This window comes from Achroia grisella, unplaced genomic scaffold, assembly GCF_030625045.1.
Source record: "Achroia grisella isolate CSIRO2021 unplaced genomic scaffold, CSIRO_AGI_Agris_v1 utg1056, whole genome shotgun sequence".
Lineage (NCBI taxonomy): Eukaryota > Metazoa > Arthropoda > Insecta > Lepidoptera > Pyralidae > Achroia > Achroia grisella.
Genome location: NW_026712564.1, coordinates 1533745 through 1549542, shown reverse-complemented (window position 1 = coordinate 1549542; position 15798 = coordinate 1533745). Strand labels below are relative to the sequence as shown.

The 15798-nt window shown below is 32.5% G+C and overlaps 1 protein-coding gene across 1 annotated transcript; it reads right to left on the bottom strand.

Annotated features, from left to right (window-relative positions):
• Positions 1–2014: 2014 nt before the first annotated feature.
• LOC131847271 (caveolin-3-like) lies at positions 2015–15388 on the bottom strand. The gene is made up of 3 exons (XM_059196841.1): positions 15053–15388; positions 3311–3490; positions 2015–2792 (listed from the first exon to the last, which is right to left on the bottom strand). The coding sequence occupies exons 1-3, from the start codon at positions 15131–15133 to the stop codon at positions 2604–2606; spliced, it is 450 nt and encodes a 149-aa protein (XP_059052824.1). The 5' UTR covers positions 15134–15388; the 3' UTR covers positions 2015–2603.
• Positions 15389–15798: the final 410 nt, after the last annotated feature.

The window sequence follows — 15798 nt, the reverse complement described above, 5'->3', positions numbered from 1 at the left end:
AGTGTGACCACAGGCAATTCTACCTTGAATTTGGTAGGTAGTGAAAATACAAGATCTCATTTACTCAAAATCCGTCAAAATTATATCACACGTAAAAAAGTTTATTTTTCTTTTTTTCCTTTCGGACAGGTTGTGACCACAAGCCATTCTGCCTTGAATTTGGTAGTTAGTGAAAATACAAAATCTCATTTACCCGCCAAATTATACCACACATAAAAAAGTTATTTTTTTTTTTCCTATTTTGGACAGAGTGTGACCATAAGCCATTCTGCCTTAAATTTGGTAGGTAGTTCTAATACAAAATATCATTTACCCGCCAAAATTATATCACACATAAAAAAGTTTATTTTTATTTTTCTCCTTTTGGACAGGCTGTAACCACAAACCATTCTGCCTTGAATTAGGTAGATAGTGATTATTTGCTCAGTAGCTAGATAATTATATTTTTAAGAAACACATAATATTTGATATTAATAATTTTCTTTTCCTTTCCTTAATGTAGTATGCAGTTAAGTGCTGTTTATGTCAAACGACTTGAAAAAAGCCATAGAGAAAGAAAATTGAACAGAGGTGCAGTGCAATTTTCTTATCCTATGGTTTAGTAACGTTTTTGTGTTTAAAAAATACAGTGCCAAGTCACGTATTATAAAATGGACTACAATGTACTACGACTGAATCATTAAAGTATATTTAGGTATAGTTTTGTTAATAATCAACAACATAGTACATATAAGGTTTGTATTGTTTTTATAATAAATTAGTTACAATTGATTTTTTTTAATATAATAGCCTTGTAATATTTTTTAATCGTGTTTCCCAGTAATTACTCATCATAACTAGTGGGTGACAAGCCTATAGCGTGTTACACCATAGGTTAGTAGGGCAGTACATGGCGATAAATATCGAAGAGGTGAAATGTTCTACTTTTCCAGTTCAACCTTCTGTTAAGATAAAATCTATTCCATTTAATAAAAATAAATATATATTACTACAAATGTAACGCCAAATGGTGTGGCCAGACACGTAGTCAAATGTCTATATTGTTGTGACGATGTTTTTCTTAGGACGTGACGTTATTTATGTAGACACCCCTAGAGTAATCTTTCTCTACATAAATTTGGTTTGTTATCGGTGTTACTATCACCGGAAAGTTAGTTAAATATAACTTACTTTAATTATACAATATTTATATTATTCGGGTCTTAACACGAATAATTTTATGGTAAATAAAGGTATTTACCTCTCTCGACGTTTCGACTAGGTTGCATATTACTTTTATTATTATTATTATTAATAATAATAATCATTTATTTAGCATCATAGAACAGAATAAAAAAGAAAACTCAAAAAGTAATATTTCGCTATGAGCTGAAAGGCCCTGTAGTGACACGCTGCGGCACTCAGCTGATGCCGCAGCGTGTCACTACAGCGCTGATTTTCAGTGGAGCCACTTGAAAAAAAGAAATAGCATTCGTGATGAATTTAAATATATAAAATGAAGAGTGAGTTAAATGGATGAATTATAAGTATGTGTAGTAAATAGAAGAAAAAATATATAAGGATAAAATTTCGTAAAAACGTTGATTGAAAGACTTAATTGTGTAATATAATAGAAGTAACATATTTATTCAATATATATGTATATATGACTAATGTATTTATCTGCCACGTTTAAGTTTTTGTACTTGAACCCGTGGATTAGCCTATTTATTTCATTATTGATGTAAGAATTATTGTATACCTAGAATTGATACTTACATTGCTGCACCTGCTTTACAGTAACAAGAGAAGAATATAGGTATATGATGATTAAAATATTAAATTACGTAAAAATAGTAATAGGTATGTCTGAAAAAAATAAACTATCAGATTTAATAATCAGAGAATATTTATTTTAGACAAATTGTACTTAACAGGTACGATAATAATAAATAACTATAATAATATATTTTAATACGAATTTTATAATGATTAATTAATTAATTTAAAAACTTTTTATTTAATTGGTAGCGAAAATTACATTTTTATTAAATTGCTATTTACACATTACATTGCTATCATGCTTGTAATGTACCTAACATTACAAGCATTATAGCAATGTAATGTTACATCTCATATCACTTCATAACATATTACATTACACTCCAGAACAGAATACCAACGAAGCACGTAGGTCTGGTAATTCACGACTCACCCTAAAAGGCACATTATGGTACAGGTACATATATAATAATTATGTATTTATTAACGAATTAAAAACACTTTAATCAGTTCTTAAAAAGTTAATAGAAACAATTTGTAGTAATAAATTTATTTCTAAGAACAAGAACTAGCATAGAATTCTGGTTAAAACAACTACACCAAATATAGTCGATATATTTTTACTTATGCAGTTACTAATGAGTTAGAAGAGACCGCATATATTAATATCAATTCATTGCAAAGGTAGTAGAGGTTATATAAACTAGCGCTAACCTGGTTAATTACGAAATGATATTTCTATATACGTTCTTTTCTAACTAATTAATAACTCTATATGTCAAAATGTGACGAATATAGTGTTTAGTTGCTATTGTAATTAGGGTGAATTGTTTAATTTCTCACTAAATGACTAGGAGATCTTTTTCTTCTGGCGCGTCTTTTCGGAAGTTCACTCGAACATGGCGGCAAATATGGCCGATAGCCTCGGCTGTGGGTACCAGCGTAGCTGCCATGCAGGACGCGACCATCGTGCGCAGTGATGCGCAGTAGATCTTCACGCAACGGAGACATGGTGCTGTACACCAGATTTGCTGTAAATGAAACAAAGGGATAAATATCTTTTAGAGATAAGCATTTCTTTAGATTAAGTAACTTGTATTAAATATTTAAAAATGGAACTCGCAAGAATTTATTAAATATATTTTTTTTAATATTAATTAAATGAGTTTTTAACCTTTCCCGCTATTTGCTGCCATTTATCTCAATGAGTAAATATTCACTACGTTTTTAAGTTGTCTTACTAAATAAATTACAATTATTCATGCATATTTACATTTACAAAATCTACAATTCTTACAATTCATATAGCTACTGTTTACCGCCTTCTCACTAAAATTATTAGGTATATCTATAAGTAACAAATTGTATAGATAGTAGCTAATCTCAAGGAGGAGATAAAAACCATAATTTCACTTCTTTTTTACATCAATTCTTGTCCCTGATGGGTCTAGGTAGCAAACTTTGAAAAGGGCGAGCACAATAGATCTATGTAGGTCGCAGTGCTACAGGTTCATGCACCTGACAATAGCCCAAACAATCTAAAACTAACCTCAAAGGCGAGACATGCGAATCCGCAGCCCAGCAGCAATGCGCAGGGTGGTGCTAGGATGACAGCCAGGCACATGTAGCACCAGTTGCGCGCGTATTGGAAGCATACGTTGCTTAAACGCCACGCGCACTCGGGGCTGCGCGCACCCTCCGGCTCTCCGATGATGTCATCCCAGACTATCTGCAATAGAAATATAAATAATAGAATAGAAAAGAAATTCAAAAATTCACATTCTTTATTTGAATAAACTTAAACATAATGGCAGATCGCCGTCGTCAGTGCAGTGACCGCAGAGACAATTTCAAAATATTTGTCTTATAATATGAAAATTCTTTATTCGAATAATTTTCTATGACGGCCTCGATAGTCTAGCGGTTTAACACACCGCCTTACTTCCTATGGTCGCGGGTTCGATTCCTCGACACAAACATTTGTATTCATGAGTATGATTTGTTGAGCCAGTCTGGGTGTTTTCTATGTATAAATAAAAACTATGTACTTGTATCAGTTATCTAGTATCCATAACACGAAGTTTACCTCAAAACTTTACTTGGGTCTAGATGGCGCTGTGTGAATTGTCCTGAGATTATTATTAATAATCTATAAGGTATTTATAAAATGACTCTAGTAGCCTGAAATGAACAAATAAAAAGAAACTTTCGAATTAACATGTTTTTTCTTCTACCAAACAGCACAGACAAAATTGAAGTCGTGTCAACATTTAAAGAGGATGTTGGAAGATCCTGGAAAGTGCCAAGACGTTCACCGACAGGAGAGTGGCTCTTAAATTATCAAAAAACAAACCATTTCTATGTAGAACGAAGACTCATGACAAGAAAAATGACCAAGAAAAATTTACCTTTAAAAATTAATTATTACGACTTTTTTATACTATATAATAATAATAATAGTGATTCATAGACAAAGTAAAGATTTTTTTTATTTATTCATTTATAAGTGTGCGAATCTTTACACTTCTCAGTCCGCGCAGTCTTAAAAAGAGGTACAACATTTTGGCTTCACGTATTGTATGTATACGTTTTTTACATCCATTCATTCTCATTGGATTATGGACTGTGCCTATCAACAAACACGAAACTCTACCGTCACTGCTGCTCAATTACAACTGACCTGAATAGCTCCTGAAAACATTTCACAATAGGAAAACCGTTTCAGCGTACATACAAAATTGCCTTACAAAACTACACAAACAATAAGTCTACGTCCAGCGATCAAATTATACTTGAACAAATATTTGATTGTTACATGCATGCTATGAACGTTGGAGTCGAAATAGTCAGGGCAATAGGTCGCTGCTATTTCTCCCCGGAAATAGGGAAATGGGGAGTAATATTAAGTTTCACGGTGTGCATTTGAAATGGGTCATTGATGATTGAGCAAGGGTAGTAGTTGTTTACTTGTTATTACCTGCGACTTTGTCTGCTTTTTGAGATATGATTTGGTCTCTATCTTTGTGATATGACATATTTCATTAAACTTCATTCAGATGTTTAGTGAAAAGGTCAGACAGACTAAAATACTTGCCTGTTATTTATATTAGTCTTGACATAGGTGAATAATTTATCTATATAGGTATAATATAATATTATTAAAATTATGTATTTTTTTGTATGAATTTCAATATATGTCTAAATGATCATATTCACTACCTACTGCTTTACAATCGATGTACGATGTTCAGTTCCCGCACAATGACAATATTTGTGATCCGCAACCAGAAACCGCAATAGGTATCTACCGTATCAATTATACGGGACCATCGGGCCTCAGGCTCCCCCAACGTGCATAAGCAAAAATATACTTCCTAAATTTTTTTTTTCACAAATGAAACGAACTAATAAGAAGCATTATAAATGATTTAATAACTCAGTTTCCCGAAAAAAAGGCAAGGAGAGCGTATACTTTATTTGAATTGTTTTTAAAAATTTTGGACAAATTACAGATTAGGATGAATAAATATTTCCTTTAATTTTATGCAATTTTTTTTCTTTTGTGAGAAATTTATACCCTTCGTAAGGGCCTGCAATCTTTTTATATAGGCCCTACCAAGACACGCTATACGCTTCTGTATGTAATATGAAACTTTTCTTATCAGTAAATGTCCTATATTTGGGTGTCATTCAATATAATTAATGTATTTATAAATGTAGTTAATAATAAACATACAATTTTAAGAAATTGTTACTAATACTATGATAAATATTATTTAAAAACATATAGTATTAAGGATAAAGTACTACTTATCCTCGTCGATCGAGAATATATATATATATACATATATATATAGTTAATAATAATATAGTATATCCTCGTAGCCATAGCTATATTTAACGCGGCGCGTTCAAAAGAACTATTCCTAGATTACTGAAAATAATACATGGTCATTGATATTTCTTATTTCTTTATTAAAACTTTAATGCTTCAGATTATATACATAGAGAACACCCATCCCAACAAACAATCTTGAATACAAATGTGTGTACTGCGTGAATCGAACTTGCGACCATCAGAAGTAAAGTGGTTCTTAACCACAAGACCACAGAGGCCGTCATACTTAATGTACTTATGACATGGTTGTCAATAAAGAGTAATACCAGTGGCACTCAATGAGGAAGTAGCCATTATTATTGCTAAAAGTTGCATATAGATGGCGTAATTGGTATCGATGGAATTCTTCATAGTTTTGCAAACGTTTTAAAAAACAAAACTGTGTTTTCAAAAATGTTTAATCAATTTTTAAAAAGTTATATATACATGTTAAAATGAAATAATGCGTTTAGAAAAGTAATTTTCATATATTTACTCATTTTGTTATTTTCCAGTACTTAATTACACTTTAATCAGTGCTAATATGGGGCTCAATGTTTTCAAAATGCTTTCATAGATGGCATTGTCGTCATTTGTATCGGCCTAATTAAATGTCTTTTTTATATTTTCCAATAATAAGCACTTAATATATTATTATTGTAAATTAAACATATAAAAAATTTTTAAGTAAATTAAAAATAGCCGAACAAGCAAGTAATACTATTTCCAATAATACTTATGTATGAAGTGTTGTCATATTAAAAATAAATACATGTATTATCGATTTTTTTGAATAATCGATAACAGGATTTTATTACAGCGCATTATTCGATGATGCTTTTAATGAGTCGTTGTGAACAGTAAATTTTCATTATTATGTATTATAGCAGTGTTCCGTTTCAAAGAACGGAATATAGTAGTACATTATTAGTGTCGTTGGTTATTTACATTTGTACTGAATAATCGATTACATAATAATTTAAAATATCGAGTACGAATCGTAGCTGTCTTCGAATACTGGCAACTGGTAAGATTAAAATAGTATTTAAAAAAAGAGAGAAATCGACCCTAACTCGAATACCATAAAGTTGATTTTCCTTTCTCATTAATATATCATAGCAGTTTGTTTTTAACTTGCGTATGACTCTGTGGTATGATGTTTAACGTGTATTGTTATTGTACGGTGCATACATTTCAAAAATTATATTTTAATGTAGGTACATACATTTCATACATGTCAAAAATTATCTTTTAATGTAGGTACACATTTCATGCATGTCAAAAATTATCTTTTAATGTAGGTACATACATTTCTTTCATACATTTCAAAAATGAACTTTTTATGTAGGTACATACATTTCTTTCATACATCTCATACATTTAAAAAATTATATTTTAATGTAGGTACATACATTTCATACATGTCAAAAATTATCTTCTAATGTAGGTACATACATACATTTCTTTCATACATTTCATACATTTCAAAAATGAACTTGTAGGTACATATATTTCTTTCATACATCTCATACATTTCAAAAATTATATTTTAATGTAGGTACACACTTTCTTTCATACATTTCATACATTTCATACATTTCAAAAATGAACTTTTTATGTAGGTACATACATTTCTTTCATACATTTCATACATTTCAAAAATGAACTTTTTATGTAGGTACATACATTTCATACATGTCAAAAATTATCTTTTAATGTAGGTACATACATTACTTTCATACATTTAAAAAATTATATTTTAATGTAGGTACATACATTTCTTTCATACATTTCATACATGTCAAAAATTATCTTTTAATGTAGGTACACACATTTCTTTCATACATTTCATACATGTCAAAAATTATCTTTTAATGTAGGTACATACATTTCATACATGTCAAAAATTATCTTCTAATGTAGGTACGTACATTTCTTTCATACATTTCATACATTTCAAAAATGAACTTTTTATGTAGGTACATACATTTCTTTCATACATTTCAAAATTATCTTTTAATGTAGGTACATACATTTCAAAAAGTATCTTTTAATGTAGGTACATAACACCCCATGTCAGACCCCTTGTATTTGGAAGAAACTTAAAAATAATGCCAAAAATATTAGATGAATATATTTTTAATACGAATATTGTTTTATTTTTGTTCATCAACTTTATCCCTCACTAACAATACTAGTAGTAGTACATAACCTGGTTTATACCGCTAAAGATATTGAAAGATATACGAGTAATTCAGAATGTTATCAAGTTCAAAATAAGCACACATTACTTGCTTAGATAACAGAGTAATATTACTCGTAATAAAAACATTTGTAACACCCATATGTATACTACGTATGTATAGTAAGTACTTACGCTGCGGCGCCGTGAGACTCGTCTACCTCATCTACTAACCAATAGGAGCGCGCCTCTCGTGTTTCCAGAAAGTTCGCGACTAACGGACGATATAGTAGTAAGGCAATGAGTGTCCCAGTGACATCATTATAATATTTTCTCGTTAAATTTTATTGTAATATACACAATTTCGCACTAAATAACGTGTTACCCCGTTAAACATTTCTAATAATGAAAAACCTAGACCAACCCTGTTCACTTAATCTTACAAGATCTAACTTTAAAAATTACGATATCCTCATATAGCCTTTCATTTCCCCTTTCAATACTTTTTCGCATTAAAAGGTAGCCTTTCTCAGGGTCTACATTATCTGTCTACCAAATTTCAATTAAATCAGTTCAGTAGTTTTGGCGTGAAAGCGAGACAAACAGACAGACTGAGTTACTTTAGCATTTATAATATTTGTAAGAATATCGCTATTAAAAATAGGGGTTGGTGAAAGACGGGTGAAAATTTAGGCGTGTATGTATTTTCAATGTAATATTATAAATAAATAAAAAATTGTCCATAATACAAAAAAATATTTTTTCGGGGTAGGCCACCCCTATGACTTAGGGGTATAAAAAATAGATAACAACCCTACCTCAGACCTGGCAAGTATACATATCAAATTTCATCAAAATGTGGGAGAAATATGGCAACTAACACTGTGATACAAAATTTATATATAAGATATAGCGGAATTCTCATTAGGGAAAAGAGGGGTACATCGTAGAATACATGAAGTATATACCAGTAAATTAATTGTAGCTAAAACCAGTCTCTTACACATAACGATTGAAATAAAAAATCATATAGCCCGATTTTGATACGTACGAGTATAAAAGTATCAAAATCGGGCTATACGTATAGCGCAGACGCGTTACAACATATCAAAAAAATAGGCATGGAATGTAAAATAAACCATAACATAATAGGTATATACATTGGCACATAAGCCATATCTGCAGAGTGTCGGCTAACGATATTATACCTACACATTTACATTGAATCTTGAATCGTCCCTAATGAGGTACACGATACAGTTACCTACATATCTATTATATACATATCTTTGCAAAACAGATGTCATGTAGACTGAATTGACTGCCATCTATTTTCATGCTTTGTTACTAAGCACCCACTAGTAATCCGAACTGCTTCAGATCTAGCGACATCTAGCGGCTACGGTGGCGAAATAAAATAGCCCGAAGAATAGCCCGAGTTAGGAAGGAACCATTTTCTAGTATGGGATGGGGTATCTGTATGTAATATTATGTTATCTGTGGTAATACAAAGAGTTGGCTGCAAACAAAGGCAACGTACGCGACCCTATGATTCATAATTCGTTCGTCAACCCTTAAGAAATAAAATCTTTATAACGCGATTTGAAGCCACGTACTGAGGGTTCCGTATTTATAATTTGCTTTGTGGTTATATAATACTAGCTTTTGCTCGCGGCTTCGCTCGCGTTATTTTACGTGGAATTTATCCAAATCCTTTCTTAGGGGATAGCTACGTCGTAGTAGCTTTATGCATGCAAAGTCTTAGCCCGATCAGTTTAAAATTGACAAAGTTTCATACAAACTTTCATCCCCTATTTTATCCCCTTGGGGGTAGAATTAATCAAAATCCTTTCTTAGCAGATGCCTACGTCATAACATCTACCTGCACGCCAAATTTCAGCCCGATCAGTCCAGTGGTTTGGGTTGTGCGTTGATCACTACGTCAGTCACCTTTGAGTTATATATATTTAGACTAGCTCTACCCGCTATTTTACCCGCCTGAACTTTATGGCCTCTGTGTTATTCTGATGTATACGCTATTGTAGAGTTACATTTAAATCCTAAAATTAGCAGTTTTTGCATGAAAGAGTAACAAACATGCATCCATCTGTACATACTACATATAAACTATCGCTTTTATAATATTAGGAAGATATACATAATATACAATATAATATACACAACACGACCTCGCGTCGTGTTAACATCCGTCTTATAGTTTTTAGTGGGTAAGAATCCCAAATATCTCGTCACCCCTAATTTTTGTTTATAGCACGGAACAAACGAGCTGGCAGGTCACCTGGAAGTGATTATCGCCGTCCATGAGCGGGTGCTCAAGAAGCCGTCCATGAGCACCCGCAAGACCAACAATTGCAAGTGCATTAGCATTTTAAGAAGAGTTTCTTGTAAGTTCTTCTCATCTCGAAATCATTCCGAACTGACTATAGATTTGACATATCATAAGAGTCTGTAATAAACCTATATGAACAAAGATATTTTGAATTTGAATTTTTATATGCTCTTTTCTTGAAAGTTTCAATATCTTATCGGCTCGGCAATAACATTGGACCGTCTATTGAAGAATTTTCCACGCAATCAAAAAAAATGAGGTTAAAATTTATTACTTCGTTGAAGACAATTTCATATCCTTTATATATATAACGTACGGAACCCTAAAAGAACAAAAGAAAAGGTTGAGAACTGGTCATCGCGTGACCATCAGGGGCGCGGCGTTCATAATGGGGTGCTCAATAAAACTATAGACGGACTCAAGTACCTACCTACCTCGTCTGCAGCTCACAAAATTTAGATTTTCTGATTACGGACGTTGACCTTTCACAATTTTCAGTCAGTCGGCCTCGGTGGTCACTAACCACTAGTTACGCCACCGACTTAGTTCCGATGATCGCGGGATCGATTCCTCGCGCGATACACACGTGTTTGTTTGTATTGGTCTGGTAGTTTATTGTATATACTACACTAGCTGTGCGCGCGGTTTCCCCCCGTTCAATTTTAATAAAAAATATAGCTTATGCGTTATTTTAACGCGAAATTAAACAAAATAAATCCATTAAGTAAATTAAACAGACTTCCGCAAAATTCGACAAATATACTAGTTGTGACCGCGGTTTTACTCGCATGAAATTTATAGCCTATATATTATTCTGATGCGTGAGCTATATTACTTTAAAGTTTCATCAAAATCCGTTCCGTAGTTTTTGCGTGAAAGAATAACAAACATCCATACGTACATAAGTAAGTAAGTAAGTAGTAAGTATATATATATATATATATATATATATATATATACTTTATTTTAAGGATTTATTTAAACTTACATAACTTAATTGTACAACTAAGAACCTAAAATTAAAAAGCTTAAAAAATATAATAAAATGACTAAAATATATTATTAAAAGGGGTCCCTTTAGGCAACGTTCCGTAGATACTGGCAGCGTTCCCTCTTTGAATAGCTAGACGAATTCTTTGTCCAAGGTAGCTGCCAGCTCTTCGGTCTTCTGTGATGTATATATATATATATATATATATTTATAGATATTTGTATACTACACAATTTTTCCAACTACATGCTTCTTTGTGTAAAATATACATTGTGCAAATAAATGTAGCTAAAATTAATGTAAGGCTACAGAACAATTGTATGTGACGTTTGACCTTTCTGTCCCCTTTCGCTTCCACTTCATTCCACAAAATGACTACAAATGTAAATAGGTTTCCGGTGGCCAAATCCGTTTCTATTTTAAGGGTTGACACGTCACTATTTAGCATAAAAATAATTGCATTGTTATTATATTTATTGCTAGCTGTACCCATTTATCGACTATAATAAGGCCTTTGATAGCATTAGTCACAACGCTATATGGGCAGCATTGAAAACGTTTGACATTAATGAAAAATACATAAATATTCTGAAATATATATATGCAAATAGTACTAGTAGAGTAAAATTAAAGACTAGGGGAGATACAATAAAAATCGAAAGGGGAGTCAGACAAGGCGATCCCTTGTCACCTAAATTGTTTATTGCTGTATTGGAAAATATATATTTCGGAAATTAAAATGGCAAAGTAAAGGTATAAACATAAATAACTCTTACCTAAGTCATCTCAGATTTGCAGACGATATAGTTGTACTGGCTGAGACACCGAAAGAGTTGCAGACCATGCTAGATATGCTTGATCAAGAAAGTTCCTGCATAGGTCTCGAAACAAATTCGAACAAAACTAAAATAATGACTAACAGCCTAGAAATACCTATCAAAGGAAAAGAACATAAAATTGAATATGTAGACCAGTATATATATTTAGGCAAACAAGTATCATTTAACAAATTAAATAACGACGAAGAAATAGGAAGGAGATGTAATATAACATGGAAAAAATTTTGGTCACTTAAAGAAATTTTCAAAGGTACACTACCCCATATACATGAAGAAATTAGTTTTTGATACATGCCTTTCGCCCTGTTTAGTATATGCCAGCCAAACATGGACGTTTACAAAAAGAACATCACAAAAAATTTTAACAACACAAAGAGCAATGGAGAGATGTTTACTGGGAATAAGAAAGAAACATAAAGTAAGAAGTGAAAAAATTAGACTGCAAACGAAATTAACCGACGCAGTCAACCAAGCCCTGCAACTCAAATGGCAATGGGCAGGTCACATCTCACGTGTTACAGATGGTAGATGGACTATTAAAGCTACAAAATGGAAAGGACCAAAGGGAAATAGGAAAGTTGGAAGACCAATAAGACGGTGGGCTGATGATATTGTAGACTATATAGGAAAAGACTGGTTAGCTATAGGAAAAAACGAGACGAGAGAATATTGGAAAAAGATGGAGGAGGCCTTCACTCAAAGAGGGGTCCATATCCACAAATAATATAATTATAATTATAATATAATACTAACAAATAGATCGAAAAAAAAAAATTATTTTTATTTTTTTTTTTTATTTGTACAAACTTCTGGATGGTTATGGAAATAAAGGGCTTTATTATTATTATTATTACTAGCTGTACCCGCGACTTCGTCCGCGTGGAATTTAACTTTATTTTTCTAAAATAAAAGTAGCCTATGTTACTCATTACATCAGTTACCTGGCAAAAAAAGTCGTATCAAAATCGGTCCAGGTATTTCAGAGATTAGCCGGAACAAACAGACAGATAGACAAAAATTGTAAAAAAAATTATTTTGGTGTATGTACCGTATTTATATTCATATGCATGTAGTAAAATACGGTTATTTCAATATTACAAACAGACACTCCAATTTTATTTATACGTATAGATTAGAATTTTATTTTTAGCTGAACCCGCGGTTTTACCTCCTTTAAATGTCAATAACAAAATACAGCCTATATGTTATTCTGATGCGTAAGCTATATTACTGTAAATTTCATCAAAATCCGTTCTGTAGTTTTTGCGTGCAAGACTAACAAACATCCATACTTACAAACCTTCGTGTTTATAATATTATTAAGATTGAGATGTTCGCACGCTACAGTCATCTTATTATATACTAGCTTTTGCCCGCGGCTTCGCTCGCGTTATTTTATCCCCTTAGAGGTGGAATTTATCAAAATCCTTTCTTAGGGATGCCTACGTCATAGTAGCTTTAAGCTTGCAAAGTCTCAGCCAGATCGGTTTAAAATTGACAAAGTTTCATACAAACTTTCATCCCCTATTTTATCCCCTTGGGGGTAGAATTAATCGAATTTATCAAAATCCTTTCTTAGGGATGCCTACGTCATAGTAGCTTTATGCATGCAAAGTCTGAGCCCGATCGGTTTAAAATTGACAAAGTTTCATACAAACTTTCACCCCCTATTTTATTCCCTTGGGGGTAGAATTAATCAAAATCCTTTCTTAGCGGATGTCTACGTCATAACATCTACCTGCATGCCAAATTTCTGCCCGATCCGTCCAGTAGTTTGGGCTGTGCGTTGATAGATCACTATGTCAGTCATCTTTGATTTATATATAGTTAGACTAGCTGATCTACGCAACTTCGTCTGCGTTTCCCCACCTTTTGCAATATTTCTCATTGCAGCTCCGCTCCTATTGGTCGGAGCGTAATGTTATATTATATATATATAAAGCCTTCATCAACAAATGGACTATCCAACACAAAGTAATTATCCAATTCGAACCGGTAGTTCTTGAGATTAGCGCGTCCAAACAAACAAACTCTTCAGCTTTATAATATTAGTATAAATTAGACGATATTTCATATTTAATATAGGTTTATCTATTATTTCATAGAAATATGAACCGGGAGGTAGTTACTGATTTTTTTTACATGTTTGCAATGGTACTCCTCAACCCACTCTCGGAACCATAGCCAACTTTCGCTATGAATAGAATAGAATAGAATAGAAAATCATTTATTCAAATAAATTTACATTGAAGCACTTTTGAATAGTCATTACATTTTTTTTAATCTACCGCTCGTTCGGAAAGCTGTCTCATCACAAGAAGAACGAGCAAGAAACTTGCGTGTTGCTCTTTTAAATAATTTTACTATTACTTTACATTTTTAAGTTTAAGTGTGTGAATACAAACCACCAATTAGCACTAATTCAATTAAATACTCAAATAAAAAAAATATTGAATATATAACCAACTGGTTAAACAATTAATAAGAGGAAATCAGTCATAGTGATTAGAGCAGACCAGTCCCTACAAGCAGCACCCGTTCACGAGTATGACGGATGAGCCAGCCATCACTGCGCTCGACCATATTTTAGGGAGCCCAATGACCCGGCCCACCACGCCGCCACAAGTCTGGACATTTTAGTGAGCATGACTACTCAAAACACTAGACCACGTCAAAGCTACTTACAATTATTGTGTAAAGCTCATGCTCCATAACACAACCGAATATCTTAGAAGTTTTTGACCGGGATGAAATAATTGGCAAAAAACACCATTGGTTTCAGGACATTGCTGTACCTAAATTCATAACCTTGCGTTCGCGTAATTTTCGTAATAAAACATATAAAGTTTATACTTCTCTTATCATATAGGTTGATTTACGTTATATGTATATATATATATATATATATATATATGTTAAGGATGTAACTTAATAAAAAACACCTAAAATAATATAACTGAGCAGGACCGAAACTATTTTACTATGAGAAAAAAGCAGTACTAAGTCACTAATAAACCACTGAGTTTACATGCCTTAGAATAAAAAGTCTTACCTGTACATGTTGATTAAGATTATTAGGATCTCTATCCTCCAACGCTTCCTGTATTCCACTTTCCGGTTTATTTGCCGCCATTTTCGACGCTCCCGGAGCTCTATATATCGGCTCCGACACTAATTCCGGTACCGGTGTGGGAATTAAAACCGGCGGAGCCGACGCCGGTTCCGGTAACTCTGGGAACAGTTTGGCTTTGTACTGGCACGCTATGCACTGGCGCGACGTCGAACGAGTTAAAGGGACGGCGGCCCCGCCGGACCCGAGCGGTACGTCTTCAAATGCCACGGTCGACAATGTATACGCACCTTTAGAATTATATTCAGTTTTGAACAATTCTATTCTATATTCAAATATTATTCGAAAACATAATTTAAATTTTAAATCTACAATTTAATATTTATTTGAATTAAGAATTGAATAAAACGACGTTCTAAATTCAATTATAATAATTCACAAGACAAATGTTGTTAATTAATGGGAAAGCGAAAGATTTATTCGAAATTTAAATTTACAAATACTTATTACATATGTTATACAGATAGATTTAAATATTTAATTAAATTATATTATCTATATAATATAAAATATCGTAATTATAATATATACGAGTAAGTTTACATTATCACACGTATGTAACGATCAACTCGCTGAATTGACTTTATGAAACTGACTGTTTCCCTCCAAGTTTCGAAGCACTTTCTGCGCATGTTCGAAATAACTTATTTCTTCAGTAGTGCATCAAA